Source organism: Bombina bombina, chromosome 3 (assembly GCF_027579735.1).
Source record: "Bombina bombina isolate aBomBom1 chromosome 3, aBomBom1.pri, whole genome shotgun sequence".
Lineage (NCBI taxonomy): Eukaryota > Metazoa > Chordata > Amphibia > Anura > Bombinatoridae > Bombina > Bombina bombina.
The window spans coordinates 1,059,837,124-1,059,861,383 of record NC_069501.1 but is presented as its reverse complement, the minus strand read 5'-3'; the positions used below and the strand labels follow the sequence as shown (position 1 = coordinate 1,059,861,383).

Genomic DNA, 24,260 nt, shown 5'->3' with positions numbered 1-24,260 from the left:
TAACAAACACTGTACTCTGAGAGGAGTTGGGCTTCAAAATGCTGAGAAGCGCTTATCATACAAGAAAAATCAAGCACAAACTTACTTCACCACCTCCATAGGAGGCAAAGTTTGTAAAGCTGAATTGTGGGTGTGGTGAGGGGTGTATTTATAAACATTTTGAGGTTTGGGAAACTTTGCCCCTCCTGGTAGGATTGTATATCCCATACGTCACAAGCTCATGAACTCTTGCCAATTACATGAAAGAAATATATATATCAAGTAGTAGTAACAAAAATGCTTAGTTTAGCCAATATACTTGTGCATACATTTCCAGCTTTGTTTTTCAGGACACAGGATGTGATGGTTTGGAGCTGTTGCTTGAGTCCTGCAAACATGCAATCTCCAGGGTGCTGAGCTTTCTTGAGACTCTCCCTGATCAAGATGTGACTGAGTTTCTGACTATAACAGGTCTTTACCAATGCCCTGTATTTTTTTTTTTTTAAATAAAATAAACCTGTTCCATGCACTAACTTTTGTAAAATGTTGTCTATTCACTGACAGCATCTTGTGTACACAACTTAGCCTACTGGTTTTTCAGTCAGAAGAGATACCAAGAAGCTTCTGACCTTGTATCTCCACTTTGTGAGCGGCTTGCAATGAAGGGCTGTGGGCCAGATCCAGAACTGGCTGTAGAAAGGGTAAGTTACAAACATATGGCGCTAAGCAAAGTTCCTAATAATGCCGTTTAATTTAAAGTGTAACTTGTCACTGCATTGAGATTTTGATGAAGTGACATATGGTGTTAAGTGGCAAACTGACAATTAGGGATTGTTTCTGTAGAGTTCCCCAAGAAGTATAGCTTTATCAAAGTTGAGGACCCTTTATAGCTATGCATCCTAATCCATTAGAGACAAAAGGAAACCATAAGGTTCAACAGTTTTTACTCAATTTTGCCTATAAATTCATTTAAAGTTATACTTAGTCTAAAATAAGCTCAAATTATGGTGTACTAAATCTGCATGGTTTTTGTGGGTGAGGCATGTCACTTGAACTCCTTTAGAGCAGTGGGAGATCTGCTTATTGTTTGGCGGAACTTTTATTATGACCCTTGGGAAAGCCACCCTAAGGTTGATGAGGGCCCAGACATGGACTCCCTGCCCAATGTACCTAGAGGGATGTGGCTACACCTTACTGACGAGGCCCACAGATATTTTGGGGCTTGACCTTCACTTTTTAGGTGTGATCAGACTGAAAGTTCTCTGAGAAGCACAATTTGGGCTAAAAGAGGCTGCTCCCAGGTGGCGATCCACCAAAGAACAAGCTACTGAGCTTTTGTTCGTTCCTGAGAGAGTCCTCTCTGTGTATCGTTCTCCCTATTAAACATGCATTTTGGCATTCATTCACTAGAAGAATGGTGAAAATATCTGTGGTCTCTGGCATTCTCTGCTTCTCTGCGTCAAATTTATTTGTAAAGTGCAACACATATATCTGTGCAAATCCAGATCCATGTCTACTGCTTTATCAACCAGTGAGCATTCAGCCTTAAGGGGATTTGAAACCCAAAATTTTTCTCATGATTCAGATAGAGCCTGTAATTTAAAAAAAAACAACTTTCAAATTAGCTGTTCTCTAATTTTGCTTCATTCTTTTGGTATACTTTGCTGAAAAGAATACCTTGTAGGCTCAGGAACAGAGATGCATTACTGGGAGATGTCTGCTAATTGGTGGCGGAACATATATGCCTCTTTTCATTGGCTCACCTGATGTATTCAGCCAACACCCAGTAGTGCATTGCTGCTCCATCAACAAGCAATATCAAGATTACAAAGGAAATTTTATATTAGGGCATATAGTTTTAAACGTTTCAATTTACTTCTATCTGAATCTCAAAAGAAAAATCATGGGTTTTAAGGACAAATTTATAAATAAACATGCACTTATTGTTAGCTTCAAAATAAACAATAGCTTACCTTTTTCATGCATGTGGTGCTGTTCAATATGCAAGAGAGTTTTTTTGTTCCTTTTTTTAAAGGTAAATATGGTAGAGGAAAATACAATACAGTTTTGGTTTAATGAAAAAGTAATACTAAAAAATTTGAGCGATTACATTTTTTCCCCCCCTTTTCTCTTTTTATCTTGCAAGTTTATTTTAGTGTGTAGGTTTCTCCTCTCCATATAAAGTATGTTATTTATATCTTGCATGCTATCTTGCAGAACATTAAAGGGATGAAAATGTAAAAATTGAAATGTACATGGGTGCATTTCAGTTTAAAATAGAAGCATTTTTGCAATATACTTCCATAAGCAAAAATGCTTCTAGTTAAAGTTCTTAAACTTTTTTTTCTCTTGTAAGGTGTATCCAGTCCACGGATTCATCCATTACTTGTGGGATATTCTCCTTCCCAACAGGAAGCTGCAAGAGGATCACCCACAGCAGAGCTGTCTATATAGCTCCTCCCCTAACTGCCACCTCCCAGTCATTCTCTTGCAGCTCTCGACAAGGGAAGCAGCTAGAGAGATGTGGTGCATTAATGTAGTTTATCTTCAATCAAAAGTTTATTTTCAAATGGTACCGGAGTTGTACTATTTTAGCCTCAGGCAGAAAGTTGAAGAAGAGTCTGCCTGTGGTCTTTGATGATCTTAGCAGGTTGTAACTAAGATCCATTGCTGTTCTCACACATAACTGAAGAGATGGGTAACTTTAGCTGGGGGAATAGCGTGCAGGGTCTCCTGCTCTGAGGTATGTGCAGTTTAAATTTTTTGTAGAGAAATGATAAGCTAGAAAATGCTGACAATACCGGATTTATTTAAGGTAAGCCTGATTACAGTGTTTTATTAACGACTGATATCATGCTTGCTGTAAAGGGTAATATTTTTATTATTTACTCTCATTACTGAATAGATATAACGTTTGCTTGAGGTGTATAAACGTTTCATATTGGTGATAAAACTTTATTCTGGGGCCCAGTTTTTCCACATGGCTGACTAGATTTTGCCTAGGGATAGTTTTTTAAGGCCCTCTCACTGTGAGTACAGGTTGAGAGGGGCCTATTTTCCATTAGTTTTTGCAGCTTGAGACATCCAGCTTCCCTGAAGGAGTCTGTGAAAAAAGGGGATTACCAATGGCACTACAGGTATAAATAGGACCTGTTTTATTTAAATGACTGGCCAACTAGTGGGGCCTTTGTGTTGTCAGCCAACTGTGTGGCTAGATTTGGTGCTATGTGTATAATACTGATTTCTGGAGCAAGAAAGGAAAAGAATACACTTGGAAGCACTCACAGGTCACTTATTGAGTCATTTTAATAACGAGAGATCAAAAAATGAAATCCAAGAATGGAAGAGACATACACTTAACTATAATTAAAATTTAACTTTTATTGGGGTTCGAAAATAAAATAGGAAAAAACTTTAAAAACACACTTATGTACCGATTGTAGTCTATTTGGCTATGTCGTGTCACTGTTCAGAATACTTGAATTACTTCTGCAAATACTCCTATATATAATATATAATTTGGGTTGCAGTTAATTAACCTGCTAACTATTCGCTGTTGTTTGTGTATACTATAGTTATGTATACCTTAAATTGAGTGTAAATGTTACCGGTTAAGTTGGATATATTACCAGGTTTAACCACCTACAGAGAAAGAGCAGTTATAAAAATATAGTCTTTCTTCGCTCGATTGTCTGAGAGGTTGATTGTATCTCTCTTCCCACATATGTATGTGTTTCAGTCTGAGTATTAAATAATGAAACAGTGTCTCAACTACACTGTTGTATAATAATAATGCACAAGACTGTTTATGTATTAGTGTGTGCTGATGTCACACCCACTAGCATATCAAACATAAACTAAATATTTGTTCCCACGCGTATACCTATTTCAGTCAAATTATTAAATATTGATGCAGTGTTTCAAATACACTGTTAAGTATTAGTGGTTCGCAAGACTGTTTGTGTATTAGCGTGTACTAGTGTCACTCTTACATGCATAACACAATCCAAATATTTCTCATTTGCTCTGTTATATATTAATAATTCAGCAGAGTGTTTTAGCATTAGACTGTGCCTGTATTCGCTGCTTATAGTGTGTAATAAACTTGTATATATCTCAATTTAAGCAATATAATTTGTCGTTAAATTAGGTATATTACCAGCTTCAACCCTCTTATAAATTATACAATGCAGTTTATCAGTGTACTGTGTTTATTCAGTTGTCTGAAAGGTTAACTGTGTCTCAGTTTTTACACTCTTATACAAATTTCGGTCTAGAGAGTTTTAATAAAAATCACAGTAGCTTATGTCCTGTCATGTAATAGTGATTCACAGGATCTTATTTGCCTGCTCAGTTTTGTAAGAGGTTAGCTGTGTCTATCTTTTTACACACACTTGTGTCTAATAGTTTCAATCTTAAATAATGTTGCAACGACCTAACTGCACATTCGTGACTGTTTATGCATTAGCGTATACTGACATTTGCGGCTAATTTTCTAAAAAATTGATATGCTTATATAAATCACAGTTTGGTACATACATGTAATCCGTGATATTAGGTATACTGACTAAATTTACAGCTGTAACCGTTAACTGTCTGGGAGAGTAATATGCTCTCCAGCGTTCTCGGGTGCTAGGTTAATTAGTACAACATGATTGTCAGTGACACTTGGCTAGCCGGATCAAATGTAAATATTGAACCATTCCTAGCTCTCAGTAGACTTCGAATAAATTGAGTGAAAAAGACTACAGTAATTGAATCGGTAGCTTAAGGCTTGCTAAAAACACAGGAGCTCCTAGGACTCCTCACCATTGCCCTAACGTCCCTGACATGTTTCGCCACGTAACGTGGCTTTTTCCCTGAAGGAGTCCCCTGAACATATAGGACCTCTCTAAGGGGTTTTGTGCCTTCCAAAGTCGTTGTATGGGCAGGTAGGGCCACAGTAGAGCTGTGGCAGTTTGTTGTGACTGTTTAAAAACGTTTATATCGTTTTTTTGATCCGGTTTTGAAACTAAGGGGTTAATCATCCATTTGCAAGTGGGTGCAATGCTCTTTCAGCCTATTATACACACTGTAAAAATTTCGTAAGATTTACTGCTTTTTTCACTGTTTTAGCAGTTTCTGTGATTGTTTTTTCTCTTAAAGGCACAGTACCGTTTTTATTTTTTGCTTGTTCAGTTATTAAAGTGTTTTCCAAGCTTGCTGATCTCATTACTAGTCTGTTTAAACATGTCTGACATAGAGGAAACTCATTGTTCATTATGTTTAGAAGCCATTGTGGAACCCCCTTTAAGAATGTGTACCAAATGCACTGATTTCTCTTGTTAAGTGTATCCAGTCCACGGATCATCCATTACTTGTGGGATATATTCCCTTCCCATCAGGAAGTTGCAAGAGGATCACCCACAGCAGAGCTGCTATATAGCTCCTCCCCTCACATGTCATATCCAATCAACATAGATGGAGGTTGTGAGAGGACTCTGGTGTTTTATACTTAATTATTTCTTCAATCAAAAGTTTGTTATTTTTAAATGGCACCGGAGTGTGCTGTTTTTTCTCAGGCAGTATTTGGAAGAAGAATCAGCCTGCGTTTTCTATGATCTTAGCAGAAGTAACTAAGATCCACTGGCTGTTCTCACACATTCTGAGGAGTGGGGTAACTTCAGAAAGGGAATGGCATGCGGGGTCTCCTGCAACTAAGGTATGTGCAGTAAAATATTTTTCTAAGGAATGGAATCGACTAAGAAAATGCTGCTGATACCGAAGTAATGTAAGTAAAGCCTTAAATGCAGTGAAAGCGACTGGTATCAGGCTTATTAATGTATGTGCAGTAAAATAATTTTCTAAGGAATGGAATTTGACTAAGAAAATGCTGCTAATACTGAAGTAATGTAGTAAAGCCTTAAATGCAGTGGAAGCGACTGGTATCAGGCTTATCAATAGAGATACATACTCTTTAAAAAAAGATGTTTTAAAACGTTTGCTGGCATGTTTAATCGTTTTTTAAGGTACAGTGGTGATAAAACTTATTGGGGCATAATTGTTTCCACATGGCTGACTTAATTTCTGCATAGAAACAGTTAACTGAGGCTTCCCACTGTTGTAATAATGAGTGGGAGGGGCCTATTTTAGCGCTTTTTTGCGCAGTAAAAATTCAGACTCAGTCTTCCTGCTTCTTCCTGCATGATCCAGGACGTCTCTAGAGAGCTCAAGGGACTTCAAAAGTCATATTGAGGGAGGTAATCAGTCACAGCAGACCTGTGACAGTGTGTTTGACTGTGTTAAAAACGTTTTTTTCTCTATTGTTTATCCGTTTTGGGTATTAAGGGGTTAATCATCCATTTGCAAGTGGGTGCAATGCTCTGCTAGCTTAATACATTTACTGTGAAAATTTGGTTGGTATAACTGATTTGGTTCATTGTTATTTCAACTTGAGACAGGTTTTGTGCTTCTTAAAGGCGCAGTAGCGGTTTTTATATTGCTTGTAAACCTGTTTTAAAGTGTTTTCCAAGCTTGCTAGTCTCATTGCTAGTCTGTTTAAACATGTCTGACACAGATGAATCTATTTGTTCATTATGTTTGAAAGCCAGTGTGGAACCCCATAGGAATATGTGTACTAAATGTATTGATTTCACTTTAAATAATAAAGGTCAGTCTTTATCTATAAAAGAATTATCACCAGACGACGAGGGGGAACTTATGCCGACTAACTCTCCTCACGTGTCAGTACCTTCGCCTCCCGCTCAGGGGGCGCGTGCTAATATGGCGCCAAGTACATCAGAGACGCCCATAGCAATCACTTTACAGGACATGGCTACAATCATGAATAATACCATGTCAGAAGTATTATCTAGATTGCCAGAATTTAGAGGCAAGCGCGATAGCTCTGGGATTAGGACAGAGCGCGCTGGTGCTGTGAGAGTCATGTCTGATACTGCGTCACAGTTTGCAGAACATGAGGACGGAGAGCTTCATTCTGTGGGTGACGGATCTGATCCAGGGAAACCGGATTCAGAGATCTCTAATTTTAAATTTAAGCTTGTGAACCTCCGTGTATTGATTGGGGAGGTATTAGCTGCTCTGAATGACTGTAACACAGTTGCAATTCCAGAGAAATTGTGTAGGCTGGATAGATACTATGCGGTGCCGGTGTGTACTGACGTTTTTCCTATACCTAAAAGGCTTACAGAAATTATTAGCAAGGAGTGGGATAGACACGGTGTGCCCTTTTCCCCACCTCCTATATTTAGGAAAATGTTTCCAATAGACGCCACTACACGGGACTTATGGCAGACGGTCCCTAAGGTGGAGGGAGCAGTTTCTACTTTAGCTAAGCGTACCACTATCCCGGTGGAGGATAGTTGTGCTTTTTCGGATCCAATGGATAAAAAATTAGGTTGTTACCTTAAGAAAATGTTTGTTCAACAAGGTTTTATCTTGCAGCCCCTTGCATGCATTGCACCTGTCACTGCTGCTGCAGCATTCTGGTTTGAGTCTCTGGAAGAGGCCATTCACACAGCTCCATTGGATGAAATTATGGACAAGCTTAAATCACTTAAGCTAGGTTTGCTAGCTGGAGGCGCTGGTTCAGCTTGTATCAGTCGTTGGTATCTTCCTTTCCTTTCCTTCCTCAGTTGTATAAGTAGTGTATATTGCAGGTTACCGGCTCCTTCCCAATATGAAAAGACAATATCACAGATTCAGTAAAAAAAGTTTGTCTTTATTTGGCTCAACGCAAAAGCGTTTCAACGGTCCCAGCCGTCTTTCTCAAGAGCAATAAAAGTGCTTTACAAACCAAAGCATACCTTTCCGCTGCACAGGCGGCCTTTAAATACAATTAAAGGCCGCCTGTGCAGCGGAAAGGTATGCTTTGGTTTGTAAAGCACTTTTATTGCTCTTGAGAAAGACGGCTGGGACCGTTGAAACGCTTTTGCATTGAGCCAAATAAAGACAAACTTTTTTTACTGAATCTGTGATATTGTATTTTCATATTGGGAAGGAGCCGGTAACCTGCAATATACACTACTTATACAACTGAGTAAGGAAAGGAAAGGAAGATACCAACGACTGATACAAGCTGAACCAGCGCCTCCAGCTAGCACACCTGATATATTCACACAGACCTTGGGAGAGACTGTGGGACGGCTGCGGTTCACCAGAAGGGGAAAGTATTAATACATATTATACACCTGTTTGCATGTATCACTTAAGCTAGCTAATGCATTTGTTTCTGATGCCATTGTACATTTGACTAAACTAACGGCTAAGAACTCCGGATTTGCCATCCAGGCGCGGAGAGCGCTATGGCTTAAATCCTGGTCAGCTGACGTGACATCTAAATTACTTAATATTCCTTTCAAGGGGCAGACCTTATTCGGGCCCGGCTTGAAAGAAATTATTGCTGACATTACTGGAGGCAAGGGTCATACCCTTCCTCAGGACACGGCCAAATCAAAGGCCAAACAGTCTAATTTTCATGCCTTTTCGAAATTTCAAGGCAGGAGCAGCATCAACTTCCTCTGCTCCAAAACAGGAAGGAACTGTTGCTCGTTACAGACAGGCCTGGAAAACTAACCATTCCTGGAACAAGGGCAAGCAGGCCAGGAAACCTACTACTGCCCCCAAGACAGCATGAAGGAACGGCCCCCTATCCGGAAACGGATCTAGTGGGGGGCAGACTTTCTCTCTTCGCCCAGGCGTGGGCAAGATCATATCTCAGGGATATCTTCTGGACTTCAAAGCTTCTCCTCCTCGAGGGAGATTCCATCTATCAAGGTTATCAGAAAACCAGTTAAAGAAAGAGGCATTCCTACGCTGTGTACAAGACGACCTAGTAATGGGGGTGATCCACCCTGTTCCACGGACGGAACAAGGGCAGGGATTTTACTCAAATCTGTTTGTGGTTCCCAAGAAAGAGGGAACCTTCAGACCAATCTTGGACCTAAGGATCTTAAACAAATTCCTAAGAGTTCCATCATTCAGAATGGAAACTATTCGAACCATCCTACCCATGATCCAAGAGGGTCAGTACATGACCACGGTGGACTTAAAGGATGCCTACCTTCACATACCGATTCACAAAGATCATTATCGGTACCTAAGATTTGCCTTTCTAGACAGGCATTACCAGTTTGTAGCTCTTCCCTTCGGGTTGGCTATGGCCCCGAGAATCTTTACAAAGGTTCTGGGCTCACTTCTGGCGGTTCTAAGACCGCGAGGCATAGCGGTGGCTCCGTATCTAGACGACATCCTGATACAGGCGTCAAGCTTTCAAATGGCCAAGTCTCATACAGAGATAGTTCTGGCATTTCTGAGGTCGCATGGGTGGAAAGTGAACGTGGAAAAGAGTTCTCTATCACCACTCACAAGAGTCTCCTTCCTAGGGACTCTTATAGATTCTGTAGAGATGAAAATTTACCTGACGGAGTCCAGGTTATCAAAACTTCTAAATACTTGCCGTGTCCTTCATTCCATTCCACGCCCGTCAGTGGCTCAGTGCATGGAAGTAATCGGCTTAATGGTAGCGGCAATGGACATAGTGCCATTTGCGCGCCTGCATCTCAGACCGCTGCAATTATGCATGCTAAGTCAGTGGAATGGGGATTACTCAGACCCTCTACTAAATCTGGATCAAGAGACCAGAGATTCTCTTCTCTGGTGGCTTTCTCGGGTCCATCTGTCCAAGGGTATGACCTTTCGCAGGCCAGATTGGACGATTGTAACAACAGATGCCAGCCTTCTAGGTTGGGACGCAGTCTGGAACTCCCTGAAGGCTCAGGGATCGTGGACTCGGGAGGAGAAACTTCTCCCAATAAATATTCTGGAGTTAAGAGCAATATTCAATGCTCTTCTAGCTTGGCCTCAGTTAGCAACACTGAGGTTTATCAGATTTCAGTCGGACAACATCACGACTGTGGCTTACATCAACCATCAAGGGGGAACCAGGAGTTCCCTAGCGATGTTAGAAGTTTCAAAGATAATTCGCTGGGCAGAGTCTCACTCTTGCCACCTGTCAGCGATCCACATCCCAGGCGTGGAGAACTGGGAGGCGGACTTTCTAAGTCGCCAGACTTCTCATCCGGGGGAATGGGAACTTAATCCGGAGGTGTTCGCTCAACTGATTCATCGTTGGGGCAAACCGGAGCTGGATCTCATGGCGTCTCGCCAGAACGCCAAGCTTCCTCGTTACGGATCCAGGTCCAGGGACCCGGGAGCGGCGCTGATAGATGCTCTAGCAGCCCCTTGGGTTTTCAACATGGCTTATGTGTTTCCACCGTTTCCGCTGCTGCCTCGACTGATTGCCAAGATCAAACAGGAGAGAGCATCGGTGATTCTGATAGCGCCTGCGTGGCCACGCAGGACCTGGTATGCAGACCTAGTGCACATGTCGTCCTGTCCACCATGGTCTCTGCCTCTGAGGCAGGACCTTCTAATACAAGGTCGTTTCAACCATCCAAATCTAATTTCTCTGAGGCTGACTGCATGGAGATTGAACGCTTGATCCTATCAAAGCGTGGCTTCTCCGAGTCAGTTATTGATACCTTAATACAGGCACGGAAGCCTGTTACCAGAAAAATCTACCATAAGATATGGCGTAAATACTTATATTGGTGCGAATCCAAGAGTTACTCATGGAGTAAGGTTAGGATTCCTAGGATATTGTCCTTTCTACAAGAGGGTTTGAAAAAGGGCTTATCTGCTAGTTCGTTAAAGGGACAGATTTCTGCTCTGTCTATTCTTTTGCACAAGCGTCTGGCAGAAGTTCCAGACGTCCAGGCTTTGGCTAGGATTAAGCCTGTGTTTAAAATTGTTGCTCCTCCGTGGAGCTTAAACTTGGTTCTTAAAGTTCTTCAAGGAGTTCCGTTTGAACCCCTTCATTCCATTGATATTAAGCTTTTATCTTGGAAATTTCTGTTTTTGATGGCTATTTCCTCGGCTCGAAGAGTATCTGAGTTATCTGCCTTACATTGTGATTCTCCTTATCTGATTTTCCATTCAGACAAGGTAGTTCTGCGTACTAAACCTGGGTTTTTACCTAAGGTAGTTTCTAACAGGAATATCAATCAAGAGATTGTTGTCCCATCATTGTGCCCTAATCCTTCTTCAAAGAAGGAACGTCTTTTGCATAATCTGGATGTAGTCCGTGCCCTGAAGTTCTATTTACAGGCAACTAAAGATTTTCGTCAAACTTCTTCCCTGTTTGTCGCTTACTCGGGACAGAGGAGAGGTCAAAAAGCTTCGGCAACCTCTCTCTCCTTTTGGCTTCGTAGCATAATACGCTTAGCCTATGAAACTGCTGGACAGCAGCCCCCTGAAAGGATTACAGCTCATTCTACTAGAGCCGTGGCTTCCACCTGGGCCTTTAAGAATGAGGCCTCTGTTGAACAGATTTGCAAGGCTGCGACTTGGTCTTCGCTTCACACCTTTTCAAAATTTTACAGATTTGACACTTTTGCTTCTTCGGAGGCTGTTTTTGGGAGAAAGGTTCTACAGGCAGTGGTTCCTTCCGTTTAAGTTCCTGCCTTGTCCCTCACATCATCCGTGTACTTTAGCTTTGGTATTGGTATCCCACAAGTAATGGATGATCCGTGGACTGGATACACTTAACAAGAGAAAACATAATTTATGCTTACCTGATAAATTTATTTCTCTTGTAGTGTATCCAGTCCACGGCCCGCCCTGTCTTTTTAAGGCAGATCTAAATTTTAATTAAAACTCCAGTCACCACTGCACCCTATGGTTTCTCCTTTCTTGTTTTTGTTTCAGTCGAATGACTGGATATGACATGTGAGGGGAGGAGCTATGTAGCAGCTCTGCTGGGGGTGATCCTCTTGCAACTTCCTGTTGGGAAGGGAATATATCCCACAAGTAATGGATGATCCGTGGACTGGATACACTACAAGAGAAAAAAATTTATCAGGTAAGCATAAATTATGTTTTTACTATAGATTACAAACACCATATTCTGGCTTTAAAAAATTTATCACCAGAAGAAATTGACAAGGGGAAAGCGAGACAGCTCTGGGACTAGAATAAATACAGAGCTCTCTGACGCTTTAGTAGCTATCTCTGATACACCCTCACAATATAATGAAGCTGAAGCAGGGGAGCTTCAATCTGTGGGTGATTTTTCTGATTCAGGGAAGATACTTCAATCTGATTCTGATATGTCTACATTTAAATTTAAGCTTAAACACCTCCGCGTATTGCTCAGGGAGGTTTTAGCAACTCTGGACGACTGTGACACTGTTGTAGTCCCAGAGAATTTATGTAGATTGGATAAATACTATGCAGTACCTACTTACACTGATGTTTTTCCAATCCCTAAAAGGTTTTCTGAAATTATTACTAAGGAATGGGATAGACCAGGTGTACCATTCTCTCCCCTTCCTGTTTTTAAAAAGATGTTTCCTATAGACGCCGCTACACGGGACTTATGGCAGACGGTCCCTAAAGTGGAGGGAGCGGTTTCTACTCTAGCTAAGCGTACCACTATCCCTGTCGAGGACAGTTGTGCTTTTCTAGATCCAATGGATAAAAAATTAGAGGGTTACCTTAAGAAAATTTTTATTCAACAAGGTTTTATTCTCCAGCCTCTTGCATGCATTGCCCCAGTCACTGCTGCCGCGGCTTTCTGGTTCGAGTCCCTAGAGGAGGCTCTACAGGTTGAAACCCTGTTGGAAGATATTATTGACAAGCTTAGGGCCCTTAAGCTAGCCAATTCGTTTGTTTCTGACGCCGTTGTTCATTTAACCAAGCTAACGGCTAAAAATTCAGGTTTGGCTATTCAGGCTTGTAGGGTGCTATGGCTTAAATCCTGATCAGCTGACGTGACTTCAAAGTCCAAACTTCTCAACATTCCCTTCAAAGGACAGATCCTATTCGGGCCTGGACTGAAGGAGATCATTTCTGACATCACTGGAGGAAAAGGTCACGCCCTTCCTCAAGACAGGTCCAACAAATTAATGACCAAACAGTCTAGTTTTCGTCCCTTTCGAAACTTTTAGAGTGGCGCAGCTTCAACTTCCTCTAACACAAAACAAGAGGGAACTTTTGCCCAGTCTAAGCCGGTCTGGAGACCTAACCAGGCTTGGAACAAGGGGAAACAGGCCAAGAAGCCTGCTGCTGCCTCTAAGACAGCATGAAGGAGCAGCCCCCGATCCGGAAATGGATCTAGTAGGGGGCAGACTCTCTCTATTCGCCCAGGCTTGGGCAAGAGATGTCCAGGATCCCTGGGCATTGGAAATTGTGTCCAAAGGTTATCTTCTGGAATTCAAAACCTCTCCCCCAAAAGGGAGATTTCATCTCTCACTTTTATCTGCAAACCAGATAAAGAGAGAAGCATTCTTACATTGTGTTCAAGACCTCCTAGTTATGGGAGTGATCCACCCAGTTCCGCAGGAGGAACAGGGACAGGGCTTTTATTCAAATCTGTTTGTTGTTCCCAAGAAAGAGGGAACATTCAGACCAATCTTAGATTTTAAGATCCTAAACAAATTTCTCAGAGTCCCATCCTTCAAGTTGGAGACTATTCGAACCATCCTTCCTATGATCCAGGAGGGTCAATAAAGGCACTACCAGTTTGTGGCTCTTCCCTTCGGGTTGGCCACGGCAACTAGAAACTTTACAAAGGTTCTAGGGTCCCTTCTAGCGGTCCTAAGCCCCTTACTCAGACGACATTCTGATACAGGCGTCGACTTTTCAAGTTGCCAGGTCTCACACGGACATTGTTCTGGCATTTCTGAGGTCACATGGGTAGAAAGTGAACGAAGAAAAAAGTTCTCTATCCCCTCTCACAAGAGTTTCCTTCCTAGGAACTCTGATAGATTCTGTAGAAATGAAGATTTACCTGATAGAGGGCCAGGTTGTCAAAACTTCTAAATTCCTGCCGTGTTCTTTATTCTACTTCTCGCCCTTCAGTGGCTCAGTGTATGGAAGTAATCGGCTTAATGGTATCGGCAATGGACATAGTTCCGTTTGCCCGTCTACATCTCAGACCGCTGCAACTCTGCATGCTCAGTCAGTGGAATGGCGATTATACAGATTTGTCCCCTCTAGTAAATCTGGATCAAGAGACCAGGGATTCTCTTCTCTGGTGGTTATCTCGGGTCCATCTGTCCAAGGGTATGACCTTCCGCAGGCCAGATTGGACAATAGTAACGACAGATGCCAGCCTTCTGGGCTGGGGTGCAGTCTGGAACTCCCTGAAGGCTCAGGGCTTGTGGATTCAGGAGGAGACACTCCTTCCGATAAACATTCTGGAACTAAGAGCGATATTCAATGCTCTTCAGGCTTGGCCTCAGCTAGCTGCGGTCAGGTTCATCAGATTTCAGTCGGACAACATCACGACTGTAGCTTACATCAACCATCAAGGGGGAACAAGGAGTTCCCTAGCAATGTTGGAGGTTTCAAAGATAATTCTATGGGCAGAGATTCACTCTTGCCATCTATCAGCTATCCATATCCCAGGAGTAGAGAACTGGGAGGCGGATTTTCTAAGTTGACAGACTTTTTATCCGGGGGAGTGGGAACTCCATCCGGCGGTGTTTGCACCGTTGATTCAACTTTGGGGCAAACCAGAACTGGATCTCATGGCGTCTCGTCAGAACGCCAAGCTTCCTTGTTACGGGTTCAAGTCCAGGGATCCCAAGGCAGCGCTGATAGATGCTCTAGCAGCGCCTTGGTCTTTCAACCTGGCTTATGTGTTTCCATCGTTTCCTCTGCTCCCTCGTCTGATTGCCAAGATCAAGCAGGAGAGGGCTTCAGTGATTTTGATAGCTCCTGCGTGGCCACGCAGGACTTGGTACGCAGATCTGGTGGACATGTCATCCTTTCCACCTTGGACTCTGCCGCTGAGGCAGGACCTTCTACTTCAAGGTCCATTCAAACATCCAAATCTAATTTCTCTGTGTCTGACTGCTTGGAGATTGAACGCTTGATTTTGTCAAAACGTGGTTTTTCCGAGTCGGTCATTGATACCTTAATTCAGGCTCGAAAGCCTGTCACCAGGAAAATCTATCATAAGATATGGTGTAAATATCTTCATTGGTGTGAATCCATGGGTTACTCATGGAGTAAAGTCAGGATTCCCAGGATATTGTCTTTTCTCCAAGAAGGATTGGAGAAGGGATTGTCAAATAGATCCTTAATGGGACAGATTTCTGCTCTGTCTATTCTTTTGCACAAGCGTCTGGCGGATGTTCCAGACGTTCAGGCGTTTTGTCAGGCTTTAGTTAGAATCAAGCCTGTGTTTAAACCCGTTGCTCCGCCATGGAGTTTAAATTTAGTTCTTAAAGTTCTTCAAGGGGTTCGGTTTGAACCTCTGCATTCCATAGATATCGAGCTTTTATCTTGGAAAGTTCTGTTCTTGGTAGCTATCTCTTCGGCTCAAAGAGTTTCAGAGTTTTCTGCCTTGCAGTGTGATTCCCCTTATCTGATCTTCCATGCAGATAAGGTAGTTTTGCGTACCAAACCTGGGTTTCTTCCTAAGGTGGTATTAAATAAGAATATCAATCAAGAGATTGTTGTTCCGTCACTGTGTCCTAATCCTTCTTCATAGAAGGAGCGTCTATTACACAATCTTGACGTGGTTCGTGCTTTAAAGTTTTATTTACAAGCTACTAAAGATTTTCGGCAAACATCTGCATTGTTTGTTGTCTACTCTGGACAGAGGAAAGGCCAAAAGGCTTCAGCAACTTCTTTTGGTTAAGAAGTATAATCCGCTTAGCTTATGAGACTGCTGGCCAGCAGCCTCCTGTAAGAATTACAGCTCATTCCACTAGAGCGGTGGCTTCCACATGGGCCTTTAAAAATGAGGCTTCTGTTGAACAGATTTGTAAGGCGGCGACTTGGTCTTCGCTTCATACTTTTTCTAAATTCTACAAATTTTATACTTTTGCTTTTTCGGAGGCTATTTTTGGGAGAAAGGTCTTACAGGCAATGGTGCCTTCCGTTTAAGCGCCTGCCTTGTCCCTCCCTTCATCCGTGTCCTATAGCTTTGGTATTGGTATCCCACAAGTAATGGATGAATCCGTGGCCTGGATACACCTTACAAAGCAAAATTTATTCTTACCTGATAAATTTATTTCTCTTGTGGTGTATCCAGTCCACGGCCCGCCCTGTCATTTTAAGGCAGGTGGTTTTTAATTTTTAAACTACAGTCACCACTGCACCCTATAGTTTCTCCTTTCTCTTGCTTGTCTTCGGTCGAATGACTGGGAGGTTGCAGTTAGGGGAGGAGCTATATAGACAGGTCTGCTGTGGGTGATCCTCTTGCAGCTTCCTGTTGGGAAGGAGAATATCCCACAAGTAATGTATGAATCCGTGGACTGGATACACCACAAGAGAAATAAATTTATCAGGTAAGCATAAATTTTGTTTTTTTCCTCTACGACATATGTGGTGAGGACCCTGCACCAATATTCAAACACCACCCGTTGTCAGAAAATTAAAGGGACACTAAACCCTAAAAATTTTTTTGATTATTCAGATAGAGAATACAAATTTAAACAACATTACAATTTACTTCTATTATTTATTTCTTTTACAAGATACGAGGAGTCCACAGATTTCATCCTTACTTGTGGGATATCGCCTCCTTGTCAGCAGGAGGAGGCAAAGAGCTCCACAGCAGAGCTGCATAAATAGCTCCTCCCTTCCCTCCCAACCCAGTCATTCTCTTTGCCTGCGTTCGTGATAGGAAGAGGTAAAGTGAGGTGTTTGGATTCTTCTATCAGGAGTTTTTTTTTTTTAAATGGTGCCAAAGTGTACTATTTTACTTTAGGGCAGCCTCTGGAGTGATAGCCTTTTAGGCTATGGGAACTGGTGGAGTTTTAGCTTCACTGCGCCTCCCATACTTGTGCTGCTCTTCTATTTATGGTCTTAGAGAATATTAACTAAGACCCTTCTGCCTTCACAGGACCTCAGGAGGAAGAGTGGACCTCTTGACTCTGTGAGATTATCATGCTGTTCCTCAGCATGGAGGTAAGTGCAGTCTTTTATTCTGGGGCTCTGCAGCATATCTCAGAACCAACTGTACTCTGCCTGTGACATTGGGGATATTTGCCTAAGGGCTTCCCTTGGACAGTATGTAGGTTCTCATTAGCTTGGAAGGATGAGAACCGACATACTGCTTATTATCCAGACACTCTTTCATTTCAGAATTTAGCCTAGCGCTGTGACATTTATGTGGGTATGTACCTGTACTGTAATGGGCTTGGCTCTATTAAACTTATTTTATTATAGAGATGGCTGACGCTGGGAGTAGTGCTGGAGTTGGGGAAGTGTTTACTGAACTCCGGTACATGGCGACACTGTACTTATTTTTCCCGGGGTTGTGTGGTATGTTTCCGCCCACAACTGATTTTTACAATATATTATAAGTATTTTGACCAAGCTTGCCTTTGCTTATGTTATCATGGATGACATTGAACAAAGTACATGTCCTATGTGTTTAGATGCCATTGTGGAACCCCCGGTTACGCTTTGTCCCTCATGTATTGAAAGGGCTTTACAGTGTAAAGAACACATTTTCTTTAATAAAGTTGTATCTAAGGAATGTTCTCAGACTGATGAGATTCAGAGTATGCTGCAACTTTCTCCCCAAGCGTCACAGCCTTTAACGCCCGCTCAAGCGACGCTGTGTTCTTCAACTGCATCTGCTTCATTCACTCTGCAGGATATGGCTGCAGTTATGTCATCCACTCTTTCAGAAGTTTTATCTAAGTTACCAGCTTTGCAAGGTAAACGCAGTAGGAAAGAGGCCCAGGTGGTCCCTGCGACTTCTGATGCTTTGATGGAGATCTCCGATGTACTCTCTCAGGGCTCTGAATTAGGGGGTATGGAGGCTCTGTCTGAAGGGGAACTGTCTGATTCAGGAAGTGCATTACTCCAGACAGATTTGGAAGTGATGTCTTTCAGATTTAAGCTTGAACACCTCAGTCTATTACTACGGGACGTTTTTATGACTCTGGACGACTGTGAATCTATTGTGGTCCCTCCAGAGAAATTGAGTAAGATGGACAGATACTTGGAGGTTCCGTCATATTCTGATGTTTTTCCGGTTCCTAAGAGAATTTCGTAAAATATTGCTAGGGAATGGGAATGACCGGGTATCCCGTTCTCCCCTTCCCCTATGTTTAAGAAAATGTACCCTATAGCTGACACTGTGCAGGATTCTTGGCAGACGATCCCTAAGGTGGAGGGAGCTATCTCTACGCTGGCTAAGCGTACAACTATCCCTATAGAGGACAGTTGTGCTTTCAAAGACCCCATGGATAAGAAGTTGGAGGGTCTTCTCAAAAAACTTTATGTTCATCAAGGGTTTCTTTTGCAACCTACGGCCTGCATTGTAACAGTCACAACTGCGGCTGCATTTTGGTTTGATGCTCTAGAAGAGTCCCTTAGGACTGAGACTTCTTTAGAGGAAATTCAGGATAGAATTAAGACCCTTAAGCTGGTTAATTCTTTTTTTTACGGATGCCTCTTTTCAGATCACTAAATTGGCGGCTAAGAATGCAGGATTCTCCATCTTAGCACGAAGAGCCTTATGGTTAAAATCTTGGTCTGCGGATGTATCCTCTAAATCTAAGCTCTTGGCTATTCCTTTCATGGGAAAGACAGACCCTGTTCGGGCCTGACTTGAAGGAGATCATTTCTGATATTACGGGAGGTAAAGGTCACCTCCTCCCTCAAGATAAAACATCTAAGCAAAGGGGACGCCAGAATAATTTTCGTTCCTTTCGAATTTCAAGGGAATCCCCATCCCCTCTTTTCCCCTCCCTCTTTTCCCCTCTTTTCCCCTCCCTCTTTTCCCCTCTTTTCTCAAGCCAAGTCCACCTGGAGACCCAACCAGGCTTGGAACAAGGGTAAACAACCCAAGAAGCCTACTGCTGCTATCAAGACAGCATGAAGGGACGGCCCCCGATCCGGGACCGGATCTAGTAGGGGGCAGACTTTCTCTCTTTGTCCAGGCTTGGATCAGAGATGTTCGGGATCCCTGGACTCTAGAAATCGTGTCTCAAGGGTATCAGTTGGAGTTCAAAAATTCCTTCCCTAGAGGAAGGTTTCTTCTTTCACGATTATCTGTCGACTGGATAAAAAGAGAGGCGTTCTTACGCTATGTAGGAGATCTCTCCCTCATGAGAGTAATATGTCCCGTTCCAATTCAGGGGCAGGGGTTTTACTCAAATCTCTTGGTAGTTCCCAAAAGAGAGGGAACGTTTCGACCCATTTTAGATCTCAAAAGTCTAAACAAGTTTCTCAGAGTTCCATCCTTCAAGATTGAAACTATTCAGACCATTCTTCCATTGACCCAGGAGGGTCAATATATGACTACCGTGGATCTAAAGGATGCATATCTTCATATCCCTATACATAGGGATCATCACAAGTTCCTAAGGTTTGCCTTCCTGGACAAACATTTTCAATGCGTGGCCCTTCCTTTCGGTCTAGCCACGGCACCCAGTATTTTCACAAAGGTTCTGGGATCTCTGCTGGCGGATCTAAGACCGCGGGGCATTGCTGTGGCGCCTTATCTGGATGATATTCTGATCCAGGCGTCTTATCAGCTAGCAAAGCCCCATACCGACATTGTTCTGTCCTTTCTAAGGACTCATGGGTGGAAGGTGAATCTCGAGAAAAGTTCACTTGTTCCACAGACAAGGGTTCCTTTCCTGGGAACTCTTATCGACTCTCTAGCCATGAAGATCTTTTTGACGGAAGTCAGAAAGTTAAAAATCTGAACACATGCCGATCCATTCAGTCCAATCCTCGGCCGTCAGTGGCTCAGGGCATGGAGGTAATTGGCTTAATGGTGGCAGCGATGGACATCATTCCGTTTGCACGTTTTCATCTCAGACCTCTACAACTGACCATGCTCAGACAGTGGAATGGAGATTATGCAAATTTGTCTCCTCAAATAGATCTAGATCAGGAGAAAAGGGACTCTCTTCTTTGGTGGTTGTCGCTGGATCATCTGTCCCAAGGGACATGCTTCCGCAGGTCCACATAGGAGATAGTGACAACGGATGCCTGTCTGATAGGATGGGGAGCAGTCTGGAATTCCTTGAAAGATCAAGGTGTATGGACTCGTTCAGAGTCTCTACTTCCCATCAACATTCTGGAGTTGAGAGCAATATTCAATGCGCTTCTGGCTTGGCCTCAGTTGGCTTCGACCAAATTCATCAGATTCCAGTCGGACAACATTACAACTGTAGCCTACATCAATCATCAGGGAGGAACAAGGAGTTTCTTAGCGATGGCAGAAGTAACCAGGATAATTCAGTGGGCGGAGACTCTCTTGTTATCTGTCAGCAATCCACATCCCAGGAGTGGACAATTGGGAGGCGGCTTTTTCGAGCAGACAGATGTTTCATCCGTGGGAATGGGAACTCCATCCGGAAGTATTTGCCAGTCTGATTCTCAGATGGGGCAGGCCGGAGCTGGATCTCATGGCGTCTCGTCAAAATGCCAAGCTCCCGAGATACGGATCCAGATCCAGGGTTCCTCAGGCTGAACTGATAGATTCCTTGGCGCAGTGCCTTGGTCGTTCAACCTAGCTTATGTGTTCCCTCCATTTGCTCTCCTTCCCCGGGTGATTGCTCGAGTCAAATAGGAGAGAGCTTCAGTGATTCTCATCACTCCTGCGTGGCCTCGCAGGACTTGGTATGCCGATCTGGTGGACATGTCATCTCTGCCACCGTGGAAGCTTCCATTGAGGCAGGACCTTCTCATTCAGGGACCCTTCCATCATCCGAATCTAATTTCTCTGCAGCTGACTGCTTGGAGATTGAACGCTTGATTTTATCTAAGCGAGGGTTCTCTGATTCGGTCATTGATACCTTGATCCAGGCTCGTAAGCCGGTTACTAGAAAGATTTGCCATAAGATATGGCGTAAATATCTTTATTGGTGCGAATCCAAGGGCTACTCATGGCGTAGGGTTAGGATTCCCAGGATTTTGTCTTTTCTCCTAGAAGGATTGGAGAAAGGGTTGTCGGCAAGTTCCTTAATGGGACAGATTTCTGCTTTTGTCTATTTTGCTTCACAAGCGCCTGGCAGATGTTCAATCCTTTTGTCAGGCTCTGACTAGAATCAGGCCTGTGTTTAGACCAATTGCTCCTCCTTGGAGTTTGAATTTAGTTCTTAATGTTCTTCAAGGGGTTCCGTTTGAACCTATGCATTCCATAGATATTAAGTTGTTATCTTGGAAAGTTTTATTGTTGGTTGCTATTTCTTCTGCTCGCAGAGTTTCTGAGCTTTCGGCATTACAATGTGATTCTCCTTATCTTATTTTCCATGCAGATAAGGTAGTGTTGCGTACCAAACCTAATAAAAATAAATAATTAATCAGAAAATTGTTGTTCCTTCCTTGTGTTCTAACCCTTCTTCTAAGAAGGAGCGACTGTTAACAAATTTTGACGTGGTCCGTGCCTTGAAGCTTTATTTACAGTCAACTAAGGCGTTTCGTCAATCTTCTTCCCTATATGTTTTTTCTAGGAAGCGTAGGGGTCAGAAAGCTACGGCTACCTCTCTCTTTCTTTTTGGCTGAAGAGTATCATTCGTTTTGCATATGAGACTGCTGGACCGCAGCCTCCTGAACGTATTACGGCTCATTCCACTATGGCTGTGGCTTCCTCATGGGCATTTAAACATGATGCTTCTGTGGAACAGATTTGCAAAGCTGCGACTTGGTCTTCTCTTCACACTTTTTCAAAATTTTACAAATTTGATACTTTTGCCTCGTCCGAGGCTGTTTTTGGGAGAAAGGTTCTTTAAGCAGTGGTGCCTTCCGTTTAGGTTCCCTGTCTTGTCCCTCCCGTTTCATCCGTGTCCTATTGCTTTGGTATTGTATCCCACAAGTAAGGTTGAAATCCGTGGACTCATCGTATCTTGTAAAAGAAAAGGGAAATTTTATGCTTACCTGATAAATTTGTTTTTTTACGATACGATGAGTCCACGGCCCTCCCTGTTTTTATGAGACAGGTCTTTATTTTGTTAAACTTCAGTCACTTCTGCTCCTTGGCTTTTCCTTTCTCTTCCTAACTTCGGTCAAATGACTGGGTTGGGAGGAAATGGAGGAGCTATTTATGCATCTCTGCTGTGGAGCTCTTTGCCTCCTCCTGCTGACCAGGAGGCGATATCCCACAAGTGAGGATGAAATCCGTGGACTCATCGTATAGTAAAAGAAACAAATTTATCAGGTAAGAATAAATTTCCCTTTTTGCTTAATTTTTTTAGATATTCTTAGTTGATGAAAAAGCAATGCACATGGGTGAGCCAATCACCCCAGACTTCTATGTGCAGGAACCAATCAGCAGCTACTGAGCCTATCTAGATATGCTTTTCAGCAAAGAATATCAAGAGAATAAAACAAATTAGATAATAGAAGTAAATTAGAAAGTTGTTTAAAAATGCATGCTCTTTCTAAATCATGAAAGAAAAAATGTGGGTTTCATGTCCCTTTAAGTGTGACATAAAAGCAATAAACACCACCGCCAGTTCTCTGAGCAAGTATGATGTTTGTATACTGGTTCATGGTCCCTCACAGGATATGTGCGTATGTTGCTGAAAAAAACATAACTTACCAGAAGTATTTTTGCTAATGAGAATATATATTACAATAATGCTTCAATTTTAAATTTAAATGCACCCAAGCATACTACATTTTTTTTAAACATTTGTATCCCTTTAATGCATTTGTGCTCTGTGACAAATAATTGCCCACATTCTCAGTTTGTAATAAGTTGCTTTCTTCAAACCCCGGACATTAAAGGGACATGAAACCCAAAATGTTTCTTTCATGATTCAGATAGAGCATACAATTTTAAACAACTTTCCAATTTACTTCTATTTAATTTGCTTCATTTACTTAGCATCTTTTGATGAAGAAGCAGCAATACACTACTATGAAATCATAGGGTGAGCCAATAAAGCCATGTGCAGCCACCAATCAACATCACCTAATCTTACCTAGGTATCCTTTTCAACAATGGATACTAAGAACAAAACAAATTAGCTAATAGAAGTACATTGGAAAGTTGTTTAAAATCACATGCTCTATCTCAATCTTGTGAGAAAAAAAAATTGGGTTTCATGTCCCTTTAATGTACAAGATCTGTTAAAAGAAATTAAAAACCAAAATAGTTTTGTAGATTTAATAACTGAGGATTTTTCCAGCCCCAACAAAGTTGTTTTCAAACATAGCAAGCGTGTATCATTTGTACTATTCTTTATAGCCGTTCATGGCTTTTCATACCGGTCTCCTCCACCTACCTAGCTGCACCGTTGTTTCAAACTTCACGTGGAAAGCTGCAGGAAGGCTGGACAAAACACGCTTGGTCTTGCAGCGGTGGCTCACTGGCTACGAGCTCTGCGTGCTCAAGTAACCAAGCAAATGGCAGAACCTATAGCCCTCTGGGTTAGAGTTAAAATGGATGGTGTAAAAAATGGGGATGAGGAGTTAAGACTTAGGTAAGTTTACATCATTTATTGATTTTATATCTGCATTGTGTACTTTTTACTGTTCATTAATATTTTTCAGTCATTTTGTAAAGATTTTTATTTCTCTTGTTAAGTGTATCCAGTCCACGGATCATCCATTATTTATGGAATATTCTCCTTCCCAACAGGAAGTTGCAAGAGGATCACCCACAGCAGAGCTGCTATATAGCTCCTCCCCTAACTGTCATATCCAGTCATTCTCTTGCAAGCCTCAACCAAGATGGAGGTCGTAAGAGGAGTGTGGTGTTTTATACTTAGTTTATTCTTCAATCAAAAGTTTATTTTTAAATGGTGCCGGAGTGTACTGTTTATATCAGGCAATATTTAGAAGAAGAATCTGCCTGCGTTTTCTATGATCTTAGCAGAAGTAACTAAGATCCATGGCTGTTCTCACATATTCTGAGGAGTGAGGTAACTTCAGAGAGGGAATGGCGTGCAGGTTTTCCTGCAATAAGGTATGTGCAGTTAATATTTTTCTAGGGATGGAATTTGCTAGAAAATGCTGCTGATACCGAACTAATGTAAGTAAAGCCTTAAATGCAGTGATAGCTACTGGTATCAGGCTTATTAATAGAGATGCATACTCTTATAAAAATGTAATATAAAACGTTTGTTGGCATGTTTAATCGTTTTTATATGTATTTGGTGATAAAACTTATTGGGGCCTAGTTTTTTTCCACATGGCTGGCTTGAATTTTGCCTAGTAACAGTTTCCTTAGGCTTTCCACTGTTGTAATATGAGTGGGAGGGGCCTTTTTTAGTGCTTTTCTGTGCAGCTAA

At 42.2% G+C, this 24,260-nt stretch overlaps 1 protein-coding gene across 1 annotated transcript in view; it reads left to right on the top strand.

Moving 5' to 3' along the window:
- Positions 1-24,260, top strand: part of ESPL1 (extra spindle pole bodies like 1, separase) — an 810,416-nt gene that overhangs the window by 134,894 nt on the left and 651,262 nt on the right. The window contains exons 5-7 of the mRNA XM_053708312.1: positions 330-450; positions 544-680; positions 23,257-23,450. Coding sequence (XP_053564287.1) covers positions 330-450; positions 544-680; positions 23,257-23,450 — 452 coding nt within the window. The remainder of the gene's footprint in view (positions 1-329; positions 451-543; positions 681-23,256; positions 23,451-24,260) is intronic.